Genomic DNA, 17,793 nt, shown 5'->3' with positions numbered 1-17,793 from the left:
ACATTTAGCCACTAACTCTGAGCATGTTTTGAAGAGGCTAGCTATGCATGATCAACACTCAGTCGAAACGAAAGTGAAGATCATGAGATGGACTCATGTCGGTACACAACCTCCTCATAAACAAAGCTATAATACGGGTACCAACATCTTAACCTTAAACAACCAAGTTAAACATCACCATCCTTAGCCAAGGCGTAGGGCCACCAAGACCAAGTCAAGATCAGTGAGAGCTCACTACTCTCATAGAGTCTAACGAAATGCAAGGTGCAACTTGCCACCAAGCAAAACGCTATAAAAAAAACACAAGGATCACCCTTCTTAGAAAAGTGCAATAGCCACTTTTTTATACCAACTCCAGACTCTATCCAACTCAATTGCCTTAGCCCCAAAAGTTAGCATCCCTTTCAGGCCGTATAATGCAAACTATCTACTAAGGTTTAAGCCGACCGAAGTCAACTTCAACCCTTTCACTAGTTTGTAATGGCTTTCAAAAACGAACTGGTTTCCAAACAAAGTGACTGACAGATCAACCATTGGAAAAGCTTAAGAAAATTTGTGGAAAATTTTCCATCCTAGAGAAAGAATGACCCTTAGTCCAAGAATGCAAACTTTCAAGACTCAACCAACTTCCTCTTACAAACAACTTCACATAAGTTCACCTCAACACAAATTCTCATGACCTATAATATGCTTAAACATTGAACATCTTTGCCCATTTTTCTAATATCCAACACCGACATCCGCAAAAATGCAAAATGAACATCCAAGGCTTAATCACGAAGACCACATCTTCGGATATCCACCTTTGCACTAACACTCTTTTTCAACCACCTTCAAGATCCAATGTGAAGCCAAAACACTAACAAGAAAAATAATATGGAAAATTAAGCTTTAAGGAAAGTTCCTCATCACTAGAAATAACAATGCCACTTCCACCAACACTAGTGCTAGTGATGTTAATGCCTCAACTACACACCTTCTCCATCCAACAATTTACTCCAAATGTTAAGGGATCAATAATGCTATAACCCTTTTCCAACACCTTAATGGGCAAACTCAAGGAAACAAAGTACCAACTTAAGCTTGGCATAATGGACCACCAACGAGAATCCAGTCAAAACTACTACAATGCTACTTTGTGCAAGTAGACCATCAACCACTTTAGGGTTGATCATCGTTTACCCAAGCAACTTCGTAAACACATTGCTCATTATCACATAGATATGATATAAAATCACAATGGCTTGATCATCAATCAAGCAACACTACGAGCAACACCCATGTCACTACTTCAAAGGTTTATGTGAATATCAAGTGCCAACTCAATTCGATAAAATGCAACATAAGTGCCACACTCTATCGATAGAGATTTACAACACCCAACACCACTAACTTTTGTTCATAACACAGACAAGCTCATGCCACTCTCTTTCTGACCAAACTCAAAACTAATCCAACACCAAGCTACTCAAGGAGCAATAGCAAGGTTCCCCGGAAAAGAATTGAACATTGCAACCCACGTCTTCCAATAGCAAGCTTAGACAAAATGGTATAGCACTTCACCGCTATCCATCCCACAACTCACCATTGTAAGACTATCATCTCCAACATGCATCAAGATAGGGACTCTTGTTTGCATGATGTGAACATGAGCAATGAGTTAACACCTCGTTGCAAATCATCTCTCCAAGAAGAGAAATTGATTTACGTGTTTGATCCTTTGTCCCTGACAACTCTCTTTCCGGCCTAGTGAGTTACTAAAACCAAGTAAGACCAAGTAGAAGTTGGTACAATAAGTGGGAACCTTGCTGAAGGAACTTAATTAATACCAAGGCCATGGTTGTTAGATAGATGAGATAAGATAGCAAATTAGAAAAAAAAGCATTATGGTTTACACTAGTAGCACTTACAAATTCTCCAATGCCTCTTCCTGATGTTCCCTCAGATCCCAGCCCATCAACTAGAGAACTTTAACTGCCTTTCATCCTTCCAAGAGGAGGGGATGATATGAGCTCCAAATATATAATTACGATGTTGTATATTAATATTAGCATAGTGGGATTTTAATAGCCATCAGATTGGTTTTAATTTAAACACTCACTCTTGTATATAAACTATGGTTTTTGAGCACCTGATATATATATATATATATATATATTTATTTATTTATTTATTTATTTATTTATTTATTTATATTTACATTTATATTTCTATATTCCATTTCTATGTTCCATGCACTCATAATTTTAATTTTGTATAACCATGTAATGCATAAAAAAGAAATCAAGTATAAAATTTTTATGTTTTTAATAGCAATCTAGTTTTGACATTAATTTCTAGTAAAAAAGTGGTAAAATAAATTATTATAAGCAAATTTATTTAAAATAGAATGTTAATATTCTTTTATCGCTTTTTGACTTAGCGCATCTGCCACAATATTGGTCTTCCTAGGCTTGTACAGAATCTCACAATCAAACTTGGCTAAAGCATTGGCCCACCGACCCTATTTCCCTCTCAGGTTGGGCTGTGACAAGAAGTGTTTCGTTGCCACATTGTCCATGTAAACTTTGAAGAGTCTGTAAACAACTAAAGAGAACAACTTAATGTAAGCAACCAAAAGGAACGACTTGAGAAACGATCCATGGGGTTTAAATATAGAGGGAAAGGGCCCATGAATAAGAGTGCACCCCCTTTTCCAATCGGTTAAGGGTCTTGGGATACTTGGGGTTAAGCGTCCTTGGGTTTGAATAGTACTGGGCTGGGTGACCTCCCGGGAAGTCCAAACTCAAGAGCTTACACTCGAGAGACGGTCTATGGGGTTCAAATATAAAGGGAAAGGGCCCATGAATAAGAGTGCACCCCCTTTTTCAATCAGTTAAGGGTCTTGGGATACTTGGGGTTAAGCGTCCTTGGGTTTGAATAGTACTAGGCTGGATGACCTCCTGGGAAGTTCAAATTCAAGAGCTTACAGTGTCTCCCAAGGTAGTGTCACCACTCTTTGAGCACCTTGACCACTGCAATTAATTTCTTTTCGTGGGCAGGCTACTTCCGTTGAGCCTTGTCCAACTTCTTCTAGAAGAACGCTACCGGTATGTTAAAATAGTGCCAAACTCCATTTAGCTCCATTTTGCATGTTGGTCCTAGCAATGGGATGTTAGATGCTCTAGAACTATTCCATGCCTTCATATTTGGCTTGCAAACTTGGGCTCGTAGTGAGGTGGTGCGTTAGAACCCAACCAACTACAAGGAAGCGTTGGATGCGGCCATCAATGTGCATTTCAATGATAACCTGCGAAAGGGGAACACGACGGGGTCGAGGTCCACGTTTAACAAAGGGGCCAAACTAAGGGGAACATATAGCAAAGGGAGATTCAAGAAGAGTTTCTCTAAGAATGAGTCATTGGGTTCCGGAAAGGCATATCTGGTGGCCAGCAAGCAAGTACGTGGGGGAGTCAAGCAAAAAGAGACAAACCCACGGATAAAAAGGTCAAGACGGTTAGCAGCATGGGAAATAACATATGCTACAACTGCGGTGAAGCGGGACACTTTTCAAGGGAATGTCCCTACCCGAAGAAGGCCAGAGCCAATATAGCCATTAAGTCAGGTGAAATCTAAATTGAGGTATGTGATCCAATCCCTAGCTCAAAGTTACTCATTACACGAGCAACTTTGGTAGAGAGTCGTTTGCGACACCTACTAGCCCTCCGAGGGAAGCTCGGGGGTAGCTTTGTTAAGATCTTTATTGACACGGGTGCTTCGAATAATTTTGTGGCTACAAACATAATCCGCCAAGCCGAACTAACGGTGCAACGGCTGGGCGAACCAAGGACTATAGAGTTTGTTCAAGGTAGCCAAAGCACCGATGAGGTACTTCGACAAGCGAGAGTCAAAGTAGGGACATAAAAAGTAGATATGGATTTCACCGTGTTGGACATGGTAAGATTTGATGTGATCTTTGGAATGGATTGGTTCAATCGGTTTGTGGTAGCCCTGCATGGACAAAGTAGGACCCTTGTGGTATTAGCGAATGCCCAAGGAAGAAGATCTAGGGTGGAGGCCCAGTATCTAAAGGTAGGCCAATGCAAGGCCAAAGATTCTTATTTAAACTTGGTGTTCACGAGAGGACAACTCGCTAAAGGGACCAAGGCAGCATTTTTGTGCTTACTCTCGGTGAAGAGTGACAAAAAGACGGGAACAGAAGAAGTACCTTTAGTGATCCAGCGGGTGTTGGACCAATTCCAGGATACCATGCCGGAGGAGCTATCGACGGGGTTGACCCCCGCACGACCAATAGAACATAAGATTGAGTTGGCAAATTGGAAAGGAAAAATTTGTGGCTTACAATTTGGTCCTGGACTCGATCTCAGACCCGATCTTGGACTCGACTTCGGACTCGACTTCGGACTCGGTCTCAAACCCGATTCAGATCTCGGACTCTGTCTCGAACTCGATCTTGAACTCGGTCTATGATTCAGCCTCGGACTCGATCCCGGACTCTATCTTGAACTCGGTCTCAGAGTCGATCTTGGACTCGATCTCCAACTTGGTCCCATCCAACTCTTTGTCATTTCAATCATGCTTTCGGGGATCCTTTAGCCTATGACACCTCAGGGAGTTGGTTCTTTACAACTCCACCACCCATAGAAGAAGTTCGATGCCCACATCGAACGTCTCTTTTTATCCAACGACTTGTTGACCATGTCTCCGGGGGCATCCCCCCACTTAGCGGTGTGCCTGAGTTAGCCTCCCTGGCCAAGAGCCCATGACAATGGAATATAGGTGTCCTTATACCCCTCACCCCACCACGCCCTAGTATGGGGTTGGGATTTGAACCCAGCCTTGCTTTACTAGGGGGTTGGGACTCGAACCAAACCTCCGTAGAATACATCTACGAATTCGACATCCCTGTGGGGAGTCGGGCGTAGTTCTTTACGCCTGATCGACTTAGCTAACCCATGCTAATTAGCTTACCTTCGGCACGCCTTCGGGTCCCAACGTATCCCATTGCTCAACTTCACAAATTGATACTTTACTTGAACTTTGCATAAGCCATAAATTTTTCTTTTCCAATTTGCCAGCTTACCTCGTGTATCTAACCAACACTGCCTTAGCTTTTGCTAAGTTCCCTCACTAAGGTTCCCACCTATTGCACTAGCTCTTACTTGGTTCTACTTGGTTTCAACTACTCACTGCATGAGCAACAAAGCGTTAGCCATGCATCCACTTATTCCCAAATCTCTCCCAATTCCCCTCCCCGGGTTAGACTGAACTTAAGGTTCGGCTACACTCTCCGCAGGCACAAGTAGCTAAGCACACTAAACCCTAACCCTTGGTACAACAAGGCTTGATCATGGGATCTTTTAAATCTAAGGCTTTGGGGGAAAAACTTACTTGGAGACATTAGGGCAAAACACCAGGGCCTAAGGACTTAGTAGGGGAACCTTAACCCCCCCCCCCCCCCCCCCCCCCCACTTTTATCCCGAAGGAAAGGCCCAAGCCCCTAAGAAATTTATTGCATTGATGCCACCATATCGAAAATTTAATATTCTATAGTGGCTTGAAATCACTAAAATCAATTATTTCGATTACTTTGTTAATATTTTTACTTCTATTTCAACTTAATAAAAAAACCTCTTGCTGAATTTATTGTATTTAACTAATGTTTTTAAAAAATTCAAAGATAACAAGTTAAATATGTTTTACCTTATTAAATGAAATTTGTTTTCTAGATTTTTTTTGGCAATTGACAGATTACATTTTAAAATACCTTCTTATTAGTGGGTCCAAAAATTAACATACGTTTAGATCCCCACATAAATGGGCTTATCAAATTAATTATTAATTAATCAACATTTGGTTTATCAACAGAGCATATTCTTAGATGCGGTGTTTAGTGAAGAACATCCACAGCAATTAGGTAAAACCCGTTTTATACCCTTAAGAAAGCGCACCCTAGTTGTTTGTGAATCAATCCAATGGAGAGTGAAAGGAATGGAGCTGCTCCTGCCGTAGCAACTGGCGGATCCGGCGCGATTGAATGATCTGTGAGACTGAGGGTTTCCCGATCGGGGCAAAATGCCGCAGCCAGACGCGCTCGACGCGCTGGACCTAGTCGAGCAGGGTTTAGGTGCCAGGAATTCGCCGCTGGAGCAGCAGTCGGCCCATCATCACCAGCAGCATTCGTCCAAGAGCGTCAAGATCGATAGGTTTCTGTGGTTGCGCCGGATCTTCCTCCTGGCTCTCATTTTCACCGCCTCCTTGTCAATGTTGGTGGCCCTCTTGTTCTCGCTAGCCCGAGTCAACAGCACCAGCCTTGGTCGTGGCGGCGGCGGCGGCTGGGAATTCATCGAGATCTCGCGAGAGCAGCAGCAGCAGCTCTTGAATCTCAGATTCCCCAGGAACATCGACGAGCTGCGATCGCTCCGGGAGGCCTTGGGGAATTACCAGCAGCAGCACCGCCAACTTATCAAGCTCGGGATCATTTGCCTCTACTTGTTCCTCCAGGCATTCATGCTCCCCGGCTCCATCTTCCTCAACATTCTCGCTGGATCGTTTTATAGTTTCTTCGAAGCTCTGTTCCTTGTCACGGTAAAGGATCGATCAAACCGTTTTTTCTATCTTGGACCTTGACGAGTGAGATGTTTCCAGGTTTTGGCGACTCTAGGATCTTCGCTGTGCTACATGCTGTCGCGCTTTATTCTCAGGGACATTGTTTACTACTACTTCCCGGAACGTTGCGATCGCCTCGCCAAGGAGGTCCACTCTCACCGCCACAACTTACTGAATTACGTGCTTTTCCTCCGGATCACCCCGCTGCTTCCAAACTGGTTCATCAATGTCGCGTCTCCGCTGGCCGCTGTGCCTTTCAGGTGATTTGATCTGGAGAACTTTGGAGGAGCTCTCTCTGATCGTATGATCATTGTGGTGGCAGGGAGTTTTTTCTTGGGACCTTTGTCGGTGTCATCCCGGCGGGCGTGGTGGCTGTCAAGGCGGGCAGAATTTTGTCGCAGCTCAATTCCCTCAACGATCTCTACGACTCGCGCACGCTGGCTGCGCTCTTCTTTCTCGCTTTTCTCGTCATCCTCCCCGTGGTTTTCAAGCGCAGGGAGCTCCGAAACGCCGCCAAGGCAACTTAATTCTTTCTCTACACTGACACTATACATCTATCGATCGCACTGTTCTTAGTAGGAAGAACGCGACGTGGATATGAGCGAGACACTAAACTACACTTCTCAAGCGAGTAACGTTTTTCCTTTTCTCTTTTTCTCGTACTAACGCAGCTCGTTCAATCTGTGTTGGTAAGTTTGATCTTACTAACGAGATTCGTGTTTACGCGACTTGACCTTGATACAGGACCACATACTTTCGCATCCAGAATTTTCGATATGCTGTGACGAGTAGAAGCTCCACAGGACAGGCCTGTGGAACTCAGTGTTCATGGCGATTTGAAGCCATCGCGTGCCATGGTTACAAGCGAAGAGCAGAGTTGCAATCCGGGTCCTGCTGCGATCATTCCGTCCCAGGAAATAAAGTCTGTTGCCACGGAACTTCGCGCGCATAGTTTTCTTGTCACATTGTACGTGACGCGAGCTATTAGAATGTCATAGGCAGCAGTGCAGGAAACGAGGTCCTCTTTCCTATAGCACGCACGAAATTTTCGTTTTCAATGATGGTTCCAGTATTATCGTCCTTGCCTCAAACAAATCCTTTTACTTGACGGGCATATGCTGACAAGAGCACAGACCAGGAAACAAGATCCGACAAGTCGAAGCTCTCCTTCGCTACTTCTGGAGGTCCTTTCTGTCTGTAAACTGCCAAGAATGTATTCCATGAAACAAGACTGTCCTGGGCATCGAATCAAACGGCCTCAACAAGATGCCTTGTACTCGAAGAAGAATGTTCAAAGGAACGACGCTCGACTGTGGCATCGAGCGAAAAGAATTCCCGTGCCTGGTCGAGCTGATGTTCCAGGAGAAGACGTGGCGTCGCATACATCTGTGGATGAGAACATTCTGGACGAATCTTCCCGATCGACAGATGCTCGGGACCTCTGGATCGGTGGAGTTGCCGATGAATGTCACCTGCTGCCGTGATGGAGCTGCGGTAGCTTGCCCAGCGCATCTTCCACATCCTCTATCGATTGGGCATCCAACCCCAGGAGCAGGAGAAGCCATCGTTTTGAAGGCCTGCGTACATTTCAATGCAAGGAACCAGAGCTAAAAAGAATGTCTTGCAGGCTTGCCCTCTTCTCTTCTTCGTGAGTATATTGTGCTGTGACTGGCGGGAGAATAAGAGGGAGAATAAGATCGACAGGAGGCAGGCAAACCCTCGCAAAAATGGAGAAGGGAAGAGGCAAGGCCGATGGAAGTACTAGGTGCTTGTACAAGGTATTGAAGGATTCATTGCTGCTTGCGACTGCTTGTGATCGTTTGTGGGTAGATCCTCGGAGTGGAGTACGTAGCATCGACCAAGGAGATCAGAAAGGCATACATTAAGCACACACTGGAGCTGCATCCTAACAAGAATCCGGAAGACAGGGTTTAGATTCTCATCTAGCATTTCTTTTTGAAACTGAGCTCTTGTTTCCCTCGCAGGACACAATGAAGAAGTTACATGACGCTTTTGTGATCTTGGGAGATCCTCAGAAGAGAGCACTCTATGATGCAATGGGTTGTGTTGTAAGTTCTTTTTTGTTCTTTTGTTTCTTTTTCTCTCTTTGGTTATTCATCCTTGTTTTTTTTTTTTTTCTAGGAATCAGGAGATTGTCGCGCATCACCGTATGACTGTTGTAGGAGAAGAAATGAGGTAAGTGATAGCTTTATAATCTTTATACTTACAATAATTTTTTATGATAGCGTGTTACTCTCGGCGACATCGAAAGTTTTTGTGAGCACTATAGAGGTTCAGAGGCCGAGGTTAAAGATCTCAAAGGTCTTTATATGAAATATGGAGGCAATATGGACAAGTAAGTGAGCAATTTATTCCATGCATACTTCAATGTTTTGATGCAGAGTGTTTGCTAACCTTATGTGCTCGGAGCCAAGGGAGGATTCTCGTCGTTTTATGGAAGTGCTAGGCACAGCAATTTCTTCTGGTAATCATACATTTAATCCTAAAGCTTACTTCCTTGGTTTAAATTAGGCGAGCTGGTCGAAACAGAGGAATATCGGACTTGGGCAAATCAATTCCAGTAAACTTAGATTGAAGCCCTTATAGCTTGAAGACACAAGTTTATTTAAGGATGTAATACATTTTTAGGTGTGATAGTTTTTCAATGTTGATTCTTAACTTTAAAGACATCACCCTTGTATCAACGAAGTGATTGTCAAACTTGACGGTGTCTTGTCTCTGTGCGTTGCCTTTGAGAGGGCAGTGTGCTCGAGGCTGGTCGAAATTGAGGAATATTGGACTTCAATTCCAGTAAGGATGTAATACATTTTTAGGTGTGATAATTTTTCAATGTTGACGAGCTTTCGTAACTTTAAAGACATCACTCTTGTATCAACGAAGTGATTGTCAAACTTGACGGTGTCTTGTCTCTGCACGTTGCCTTTGAGAGGGCAGTGTGCTCGAGGCTGCGAAGGAGAGCCTGGTCGAAATTGAGGAATATCGGACTTGGGCAAATCAATTCCAGTAAACTTAGATTGAAGCCCTTACACAAGTTTGTTTAAGGATGTAATACATTTTTAGGTGTGATAGTTTTTCAATGTTGACGAGCTTTCGTAACTTAAAAGACATCACCCTTGCATCAACGAAGTGATTGTCAAACTTGACGGTGTCTTGTCTCTGCGCGTTGCCTTTGAGAGGGCAGTGTGCTCGAGGCTGCGAAGGAGAGCCTGGTCGATGCTGTGATCTGGTTCTCTCCGTTGGCCAGGGTTCGCAGTCACACTGTCTCGACGACCAATACGAACTTCCATCCAGTTTAATAATACGAACTTCCATCCAGTCTAATTCCTGCCACACAGGCAACCTTCTACGAGGTTGGGATTGGGGTTCAAAGTAGATGGAAGCATCACATCCCTGCAAACATTCGTCTTGTCAAAACATGGAACAGAGGAACAAGACGCTGGGAACCAGTCAAAGACGCTAGAAAAGAATGGGAAAAACTTACCAGAACGAAACAATCGTAGAGAACGTTTGAAGCTGTACAGCCTGCTGCAAAACATTTTTCACTATGGACTCGGCAGCCACGTTGTAGAAACACAATATTTCCCTCAGAAGTCGCACCAGTGCGGGATGGGAATGGCAAACCCCGTCCCCCTGGGAATGGAGACTGGATCAAAACGGCTATAAAACTTAGGCAGTTCTGGGTTGATGCTCTAGAATTCTCAGGCCCAGTGGACGAGGACCAGTCATGCACGCTCTCCATGTACTCACCAGAAACTCGAAGATCGACCTCCACAATTCTTCGTTGCTTCGCCACAGCATGCAGCTGCTGTCCCGACATATCCCGGATTAAAACGGCTATAAGACTTAGGCAGTTCTAGGTCTTGTTGTCAAGTCATGCACGCTCTCCATGTACTCACCAGAAACTCGAAGATCGACCTCCACAATTCTTCGTTGCTTCGCCACAGCATGCAGTTGCTGTCCCGACATATCCCGGATCAAAACGGCTATAAGACTTAGACAGTTCTAGGTTGCAGAGGACCAGTCTTGTTGTCAAGTCATGCACGCTCTCCATGTACTCACCAGAAACTCGAAGATCGACCTCCGCAATTCTTCGTTGCTTTGCCACAGCATGCAGTTGCTGTCCCGACATATCCCGGATCAAAACGGCTATAAAACTTAGGCAGTTCTAGGTTGATGCTCTAGAATTCTCTGGCAGGGCTTGAGAGGTGGACGAGGACCAGTCTTGTTGTCAAGTCATGTACGCTCTCCATGTACTCACCAGAAACTCGAAGATCGACCTCCACAATTCTTCGTTGCTTCCCCACAGCATGCGGTTGCTGTCCCGACATATCCCGGATCAAAGCGGCTGCTGCTTCTCCGCCAGCGGAGCTCCTCCCCGCCGGCCTGTCCACCTTCGCAGGCGTCCAGCTCGGGACTTCCATACGTCATCGCCAGCTCCTCAAACCCGGAAAAAATGGAAGCACGCGCTAAGAATATTAAAATCTTTTATGGATATTCTCATCAACTAAATAAAGGACAAATAACACGGAATGCTATAATGTCTTCTCTCCTAAACTAAATAAAGGACAAATAACACGGAATGTCTTCTCTGGTGCACAGTAAGAAATCCAATAAAGAATAATTTTTTAAGGTTTTAGTATTTTAAACTAAAATAATCATTTTAAATATTTAGATCTGTATAAACTTCAACCAGCTGGGTTGATGGGTCTTAGCTAAAATCTCCATAGGGATTAGGCCACCTTCCAATATTAGAAGTCTGTAAGGCATTCTTGCAAATCATTGATTCAACGTTTGCATTCAGCTATTTCCTACACCCCTTTTGTGCAAACTCCAACCTTACTCAAGTATCGAGCAACGAAAATGCAGCACTGCTTGGTAATGATATTAAGGTCGATGGTTTCAAATAGACCGAACTTTTATTTAGGATCAGATGCTGAATTTCAGGAGTAAAATATCATCTCAATTTAATAGCAAACGAAAAGCTTCCACTCACGAATAACAAGTGTTTCGATGAAGGCTAAACACTTGTCAACGTTCACAAATGTCTACAATGTCACATGTTCATTTCCTAGGTTGGCTCCTTCAGTGTTGGTAACAACATAAGTCTGGACTCCTTGTGGTGTAAGATGGACGGGACCATTAAAAACGCTTGACGGGTGGATGTCAAGGGATTTCTCGTCGGCGGACATAATGATGATCACCATGTCAACACTCGTTGCAGTGACAAAGCACACTCCCTTTCTCAGACGAACAATTGACACGTAGTCCAATGTTATCCGCTCGAAGCCTAAGTCCAAAACTTTCTCTACAGCGTCGGCTTCTTCCATAGTCATACGCTCGACAAAATACTTGAACACCCGCCTCATGTCTGCAATGTACGAGTCCCTTCTCCTTCTGTAAAGCGCTGGCTCAGGTGTACCTTTGGCAACAAACTTGGCCAGTTGTCGTGGTATGAGACCAGTGTAAAATAGGAGATCGTTGATGTCTAGTTCCTTGAAGTTATAGCCGGCTAGCCAGGAAGTGAACTCTTCGTTGTCAAATGGCTCATTGAATGGAGGAAAAAAAATCAATATCCGTTGCTATGAACTCACCCTTATACGTCGTGCACCAGACAGCTCTAGATCTGTTGACAATCCAGCTCAGATATTCTCTCGCAACTCGACAATCCTCTTCATTGTATACTGATTGACATCGACGTCCAGAGCATTTCCGTCTTGCAAAACTCTTCGAACTTTCCCATGGTGTCACATGCCAGCATTTCCAATTGCTTCCAAAACATACGTCAGCTTCGCCGCCGACTGAACCAGCTCTGACAAAAGAATATAAACGATCACTGCATTCTTGCTCGTAAGTGTAGAGATAGCTCGCCAGGGCTGCCAAGACATACGACTTGCCTCTACCCGGATGTCCTTGGAAGTGGATATCACTTTGAACCTTCACTTCTTTGAGTAGAGACCGGAGCTTTGGACGGCCAACGTAAGTAAAGGACAGCGGTGGAGAGAACAATGTGTCTGAGAAGCACGGAATAGTCAAGCTCGACAGATTGCAAAGCTGCATCAAGCCCTCCTCTCGGTTTAAGTTGCTGAATTGCTGCACGATTTTCTTGTGCCGCTGCCACGCCTTCGAGACAAGGGAAACTTGTTTGCCAACGTGACGACGCGAGGAACAAAGTTTGATTGGCTAAAGATTTTTAAACACAGTTTAGTACCTGTTTGGGGGATTGGAAGCATGTCTGGCAAGAGCCATCGAAAAACTTCCAGCCTGTGGAGATAGTAAGAAGGTGACACGTCTTTAAATGCTCGCAAAACTTCCCGTGCTGCCGATGATGGCAATAGCTTGTGGAAGAACTCGTTCGGATCGTTGATTTCCTCATAGAGCCAGGATAAGATTTCTGGTTCCTCCACAGTAACACCTTGCTCCCTTCCTGACGAGTCAGGTCCGTCTCTTATATCGGCTACAGCTTTCTCCACTAGATCCTTAGCGTGCTCACCAATTTTCTGTAGTGAGGATTCTTTTTCTTCCATTTCTTCTTCAGTGCCTGACAATTCTCTTTCAATCCCTGCTCCTGAAGACTTTTTCTTTCTATGCCTCGCCTCATCCATTATAAACCCCAAACCCTTTCTATCCTTGATGCCATTAAAATGTGCACATGTTTTAACTTGACTGCTTCCTCAGGTGGTGCACCCTTTGAATTCGATTTGAATTTGAATTGACAAAAGATATATACATGGCCCACGATCACTTTTGTGATCATTAAGCCGCGAGCTTAGAAAAAGACTCCAAAGAGGGAATTTAGAGCCTGGGAAGGGGAATATGTGTTGCTCGTATGCTCCTGACAACGTTGGACTCGAGGATGTCGATCATGGTAGGATCTCTAGCGCACCGCGGCACCTTGAACTGGGCGACGCTCCCCTCCCTGTTGGAAACCACGTAGTCGACAATCCGATCGAAGGTCCCGTTCTGCAGGAGCTTGATCTCCATGGCTCCCACGCTGCCTTCTCTCCGATTCCTCAGGTAAACCACAGACAAGGACGACTCGAGCATCGAGCAGCACTCCTCCAGCTTGAGCAGCTCCACGCTCGAATCCGAAACCGGCAAGGAGAGCTCCCAGTAGACGACGTAGTGGCCCGGATGTGAGCACAGTTCGACCCTGCTCGTGTAGTCCACCACAAAAACATCCTGCGGCAGCAAAGAGCAGGCGTTGACGACCGCGGTGTGGAGCTCGAGCTCGTCAGTCTTGTCCGTGTCGACGCTGAGGAGCACTCCCGCGCGGCGAACGAAGGCAAACTGCGGCGCGCTGTTGTAGAAATCCACCACTCGCAGCACGTCCCCGACCCTGTATCTGTACAGCCCCGCGCGATTCGTGATGACGAGCTCGTACTCCCTCCCGAGCTCCACGTCTGCCAGCTCCACAAGATCACCACTGGTGCTGTTCTTACAGTTCACTGGGAGGAACTCGTAGTATGCGAAGGAAGGGAAGATGGTGTAGAGGATTGGCGATGGAGGGGAGAGAGGACTCAAGTTGACCCCGAGGCTGCTGCACTCGGAGGAAGCGTAGAGCGGCGAGGCGATGGGCAATTCGCCGCTGAGGAAGTCGATGACCGGGACATACTGCTGCATGGATCCGGTGATGATGGTCTGGATGACTCGGGCGTTCGGGAAGAGGCGAGTGATGATCCCGCGCCAGTTCTTCTTGCTGCACTCGCGTTCGATCGCGTCGGCCAGCTCTGGATTTGGCGTCCGCAGCAGCGCGTTCACGGCGTGCTTTACCGAGAGGTCCGAGATGATGTTGGAGTTAGCTTTGCCGGATCGGATGTCCTGGCACAAGTCTCTCCAGCAATCGCTGAGGCGTTTCATGCTTCGGACCAGGGTCGACGCGAATGGCGCGCCGAGTACGGCGACTTGAGTGGACTGGACGAGGCCGCACAGGAGGTGCGCGTAGCTGGATTGATCGAAGTCGACGCAGAGGAGAACTTGGTCTGGGCTGGTGAAGCCCGAGCTCGGATCGATCTTCCGGTTGAGAAACGCGGGGCTGGTGAAGTATCCGCTGAGACCCGAGCAAGTTACGACTCCTCCGGGGGTCACTCCGGGTTTTCGCACGTAGATGAACTGTAGGCTCTTGCCTTGGATCGGTATTTGTCTGAAGAAAAAGAGAAACAACGATTTGAGTGAGATGATCTGTCAGCTTGACAAATGATATAACTCTCACTTGTTCAAGCAGGCACGAGAGATTCTATTCATCAACACGGACTCGATGTCGTAAGTTTCCGACTTTGGGAAGAGCTTTTGCTTGCCACCCGAGGTGCCGGAGCTGCAAGTTAAACTTGTGTAAGTTTCCACCGGGAGATTTCTTTCAAGTTACGTTACCTTGTCAGCATTTGACGGACTGGAGCATCGGTGAGAATTCTCGAGTCGTCGCCGCTGGCCATCCGCGTGATGTCGGATTCGATGTCCGTGTAGGACGAGAGCGGCATGGCTCGCTTGAAATCGTCGCGGCTTGGGACTCCACACAGGCCGTGTCGCTTGAAGTATTCTACGTTGGCATTCTTTGCGAGTATTTGCTCCAGAATGCCGGCTTGAACAGCGCCAACGTCGCGAGTTATGTCGCCAACAAAGTCGAGGATTTGATCGTCCGAGTCTCTGGTGTTCATGACGAGCTGAGCGTCATACCAGTGATCCATAGCTCGAAAGCAGATCGATTTAAACTATGCAAGCGAAGAACAAGGAATGCGGTAGGCTGGGAGAGATTTGGCAGAGACAGAGAAAGAGAGCGCTATCGATGATGGAACAAAGATTTGCCAACTGCTGGCTTTTATAGAGAAAGAAGCCATTCACGAGTCACGACCAAAAAAAGAGTCTGGGAACCTGGAAGCATCCGAATAATCTTTCTTTGAAATCGTCGACTGCATGTTTTCACCGAGGGAAAAAGAGAGAGAGAGAGAGTCATAGTTGGAGCACACTTCGATCCGTGTAAACTTCAGCCAATCAATGTTGAAGTCAGCAATATACTAGAAACCTGAAACCTCGTAGCCTCCTAAAACCTGACCGTGACGTATTCACAAGAATCAATCCCTGTGGTTATCTCCGTTGGGGTCATTGTCGTCGTCACTGTTGACGGCCATGCTCATGTTCTTCCTGCCGCTCTCGTTCCTTTGCCTATCGTCTTCCAAACGAAAATCATGAGTCTCCGAGGGAGCGTCTCTCACAAAACTTTGAAAGACTTACCGCCGCTCTCCTCGTCCGAAGTTTCTCCAACTTCTTCCAGTGCCCTTCGCAATGACTCCTCGTGCTCCTGGAACACAGAATTCATATCTTTGTTGGTACGCAACGAATCGCAGCTGTGCGACTTACTTTCGCTAGTCGTTTGGCGTGTTCGATTTTAGTAGGGTCGGCGTCGTGTTCCAGCTCTTGAACCTGGACAAGGGAGAGTTTCTGTGTGATTTCACCGACCAAAAGTATAATGCACCACGCATGTCTTACTTGCTTTATCAACGAATCTACGGATGGAAGTTTGTATTTACGCTCTCCTTTCGATTTATGCTGGAAGCTCACACTGGCCTTCTCTATTCGTTTCTTGGATCCCTGATGCTTGTCTGCAGACGAGTTTTTCTTTCCGGGTTGATGTTTGCCATTGGACTGTATATCCTCTGGGGCCATCTACGAAAGGAAGACCCGAAGGCCATCAGTCCAATCGTCCGTACAACGAAGCCTACCTTGGAGAGGTCTACCCGCTCAGAACTTTCCTTCTCGGTACCCATATCGTACACCAAAGTATGGGTCCCCTGCAAGAAGCACAAGGAAAAACGCGTTGAATATCTGACGAGGTACTGTAACGTACATCTTCCTTGTGAAAATCTCGGACGAAGGCCTCGTAGAAATTGTTATCATCTGGCCAGCGCATTTTTATAAACTGGCCCACCCATCGATCCTCTAGCGCATCCCTCTTCTTACCTTGCGAAGGACCTCTTCCTTGACTAGAGATCTTGTCCGAGCTCTGTAGAAAGGGAACCATTAGACAAGGTTTTAAAAACCGAGGAACATCAAAGGTGGTCTAGGCAGCTGAAGTAGCTAACCCCTTTGCTCTTGCCTCTTGTCGGAGCTGCTCCACCTTTCTTGGACATAGATTTAGGAACTGGAGCTGGCGCCGGAGGAGGTGGCTGCGGCGGGGGTGGAGCAGGAGGCATCGCTACCTGGTGAGAAACAGCGCCAGTCTTTTGCTTCTTCCGAGATTGCGGGACAAGTTGAGAAGAATGTAACTGTTGCGGAGCACTGGCCGTCGCATTAGCGCCCGAGGGAATGGCTTGATCGTTTCCAGACTGCTTCAAATCCCTGGAGGTGTGCCAAAACGAAGGTGAGCAAGAGCAAGCTTTGAGGACACGCAAAGATCACCTTATTTGACGTAGAGAATCATCACCAGCCACTTTAGCAAGAAGGTCGCGATGTTGCGCGTCAGTAACTCTGAGTTCCTTCCGCAAGTCGGAGATAAGACGCTCTTTGGCCTGCCAGTAGCCTGACACGAGTGAGCGACGCTTTCAACGAAGGTCTAACCAAATCTAGTTTTTCTTGTTGTTTTACCCAGCTGATGTTCTCCGACTGTGCTCCAAAGGCACGAAGAACAGCGGTGTACGCATCTTGTTCTAGTGTTCGTATCAAGTGGTCGATGCCCTTCCCTCCATTCGCTGCTCCAGCTTTGCCATTTCCAGCCAGTGCTCTAGAGTTACTTGCTCTTGGCACAGCAAGCGATGGTGGCAAATCATCATCGGTTCCTAGGAAAATAAAAACAAATGACTCCAAGTGGAAGTAAAAGAGAGAAAAAAAAAGGCTCCTAATCGATCCCTGCAAGCACGCAATTCAGCCGCATTCCATTCCACTGCTGCTGCATTACCGCTCAATCATCGAACGCAAACGCTCCAGGCCAGGGGTTTGAGGGAATCCGGAACGGCAGGAGGACTTACCGCTGCTATCGGAGCGCCGCATCTCCATCTCCCTCGAAATCCCAGCTGCCGCCTTGGCCGCCGCTCGCCAGCTAGCTCGAACTAAGCCCTTGCCGCCATCGCCGTTCCAAGCCCTTCGAGCGTCATAGCGCTCGCGAATCGCGCGCCGTTCCGTACACTATGGCCAAGATAATTCAGCCCACCTATTTCTCAATCTCCGCCGTCCATC

At 46.3% G+C, this 17,793-nt stretch overlaps 3 protein-coding genes across 5 annotated transcripts; 2 read left to right on the top strand and 1 right to left on the bottom strand.

The window, feature by feature from the left end:
* The first annotated feature begins 5,942 nt into the window (after nt 1-5,942).
* LOC9663025 (transmembrane protein 41B) lies at nt 5,943-7,689 on the top strand. 2 transcript variants are annotated; one of them, XR_002990491.1, is made up of 4 exons: nt 5,943-6,588; nt 6,649-6,869; nt 6,932-7,298; nt 7,354-7,689. XR_002990491.1 is itself a non-coding variant. In XM_002987306.2 (3 exons), the coding sequence occupies exons 1-3, from the start codon at nt 6,076-6,078 to the stop codon at nt 7,134-7,136; spliced, it is 939 nt and encodes a 312-aa protein (XP_002987352.2). In that variant the 5' UTR covers nt 5,943-6,075; the 3' UTR covers nt 7,137-7,689. The 2 variants fall into 2 exon arrangements, 1 of the variants encoding a protein (XP_002987352.2); XM_002987306.2 differs by having other exon boundaries at nt 6,932-7,689.
* A 590-nt stretch (nt 7,690-8,279) lies between these two features.
* Nucleotides 8,280-9,299, top strand: LOC9658106 (chaperone protein dnaJ 6). The gene is made up of 7 exons (XM_002987305.2): nt 8,280-8,387; nt 8,440-8,538; nt 8,595-8,678; nt 8,752-8,805; nt 8,856-8,965; nt 9,012-9,094; nt 9,142-9,299. The coding sequence occupies exons 1-7, from the start codon at nt 8,337-8,339 to the stop codon at nt 9,192-9,194; spliced, it is 534 nt and encodes a 177-aa protein (XP_002987351.2). The 5' UTR covers nt 8,280-8,336; the 3' UTR covers nt 9,195-9,299.
* Nucleotides 9,300-15,498: 6,199 nt separating this feature from the next.
* LOC9658102 (protein EMSY-LIKE 3) lies at nt 15,499-17,787 on the bottom strand. Of its 2 annotated transcripts, none has more exons than XM_024661113.1 (10): nt 17,586-17,787; nt 17,206-17,396; nt 17,020-17,129; nt 16,704-16,959; nt 16,469-16,624; nt 16,344-16,412; nt 16,111-16,287; nt 15,982-16,044; nt 15,856-15,922; nt 15,499-15,786 (listed from the first exon to the last, which is right to left on the bottom strand). In XM_024661113.1, the coding sequence occupies exons 1-10, from the start codon at nt 17,611-17,613 to the stop codon at nt 15,755-15,757; spliced, it is 1,149 nt and encodes a 382-aa protein (XP_024516881.1). In that variant the 5' UTR covers nt 17,614-17,787; the 3' UTR covers nt 15,499-15,754. The 2 variants fall into 2 exon arrangements, with proteins under 2 accessions (XP_024516881.1, XP_024516880.1); XM_024661112.1 differs by having other exon boundaries at nt 15,499-15,793; nt 17,586-17,784.
* Nucleotides 17,788-17,793: the final 6 nt, after the last annotated feature.

This window comes from Selaginella moellendorffii, unplaced genomic scaffold, assembly GCF_000143415.4.
Source record: "Selaginella moellendorffii unplaced genomic scaffold, v1.0 SELMOscaffold_80, whole genome shotgun sequence".
Taxonomy (NCBI): Eukaryota; Viridiplantae; Streptophyta; class Lycopodiopsida; order Selaginellales; family Selaginellaceae; genus Selaginella; species Selaginella moellendorffii.
The sequence above is the reverse complement of the archived record's forward strand: the minus strand, read 5'-3'. Positions and strand labels throughout refer to the sequence as shown.

What these genes read in the sequence shown, in the direction of transcription:
- LOC9663025 (XM_002987306.2), top strand. Translation starts at nt 6,076, where the DNA reads ATGCCGCAGCCAGACGCGCTCGACGCGCTGGACCTAGTCGAGCAGGGT. An exon ending in AAGCTCTGTTCCTTGTCACG is followed by an intron (nt 6,589 to 6,648) that starts GTAAAGGATCGA and finishes AGATGTTTCCAG; the next exon opens with GTTTTGGCGACTCTAGGATC. An exon ending in CTGGCCGCTGTGCCTTTCAG is followed by an intron (nt 6,870 to 6,931) that starts GTGATTTGATCT and finishes TTGTGGTGGCAG; the next exon opens with GGAGTTTTTTCTTGGGACCT.
- LOC9658106 (XM_002987305.2), top strand. Translation starts at nt 8,337, where the DNA reads ATGGAGAAGGGAAGAGGCAAGGCCGATGGAAGTACTAGGTGCTTGTAC. An exon ending in ATGATGCAATGGGTTGTGTT is followed by an intron (nt 8,679 to 8,751) that starts GTAAGTTCTTTT and finishes TTTTTTTTCTAG; the next exon opens with GAATCAGGAGATTGTCGCGC. An exon ending in TATGGAGGCAATATGGACAA is followed by an intron (nt 8,966 to 9,011) that starts GTAAGTGAGCAA and finishes GTTTTGATGCAG; the next exon opens with AGTGTTTGCTAACCTTATGT.
- LOC9658102 (XM_024661112.1), bottom strand. Translation starts at nt 17,613, where the DNA reads ATGGAGATGCGGCGCTCCGATAGCAGCG. An exon ending in AGTCGGAGAACATCAGCTGG is followed by an intron (nt 17,130 to 17,205) that starts GTAAAACAACAA and finishes GGCTACTGGCAG; the next exon opens with GCCAAAGAGCGTCTTATCTC. An exon ending in GATTCTCTACGTCAAATAAG is followed by an intron (nt 16,960 to 17,019) that starts GTGATCTTTGCG and finishes GCACACCTCCAG; the next exon opens with GGATTTGAAGCAGTCTGGAA.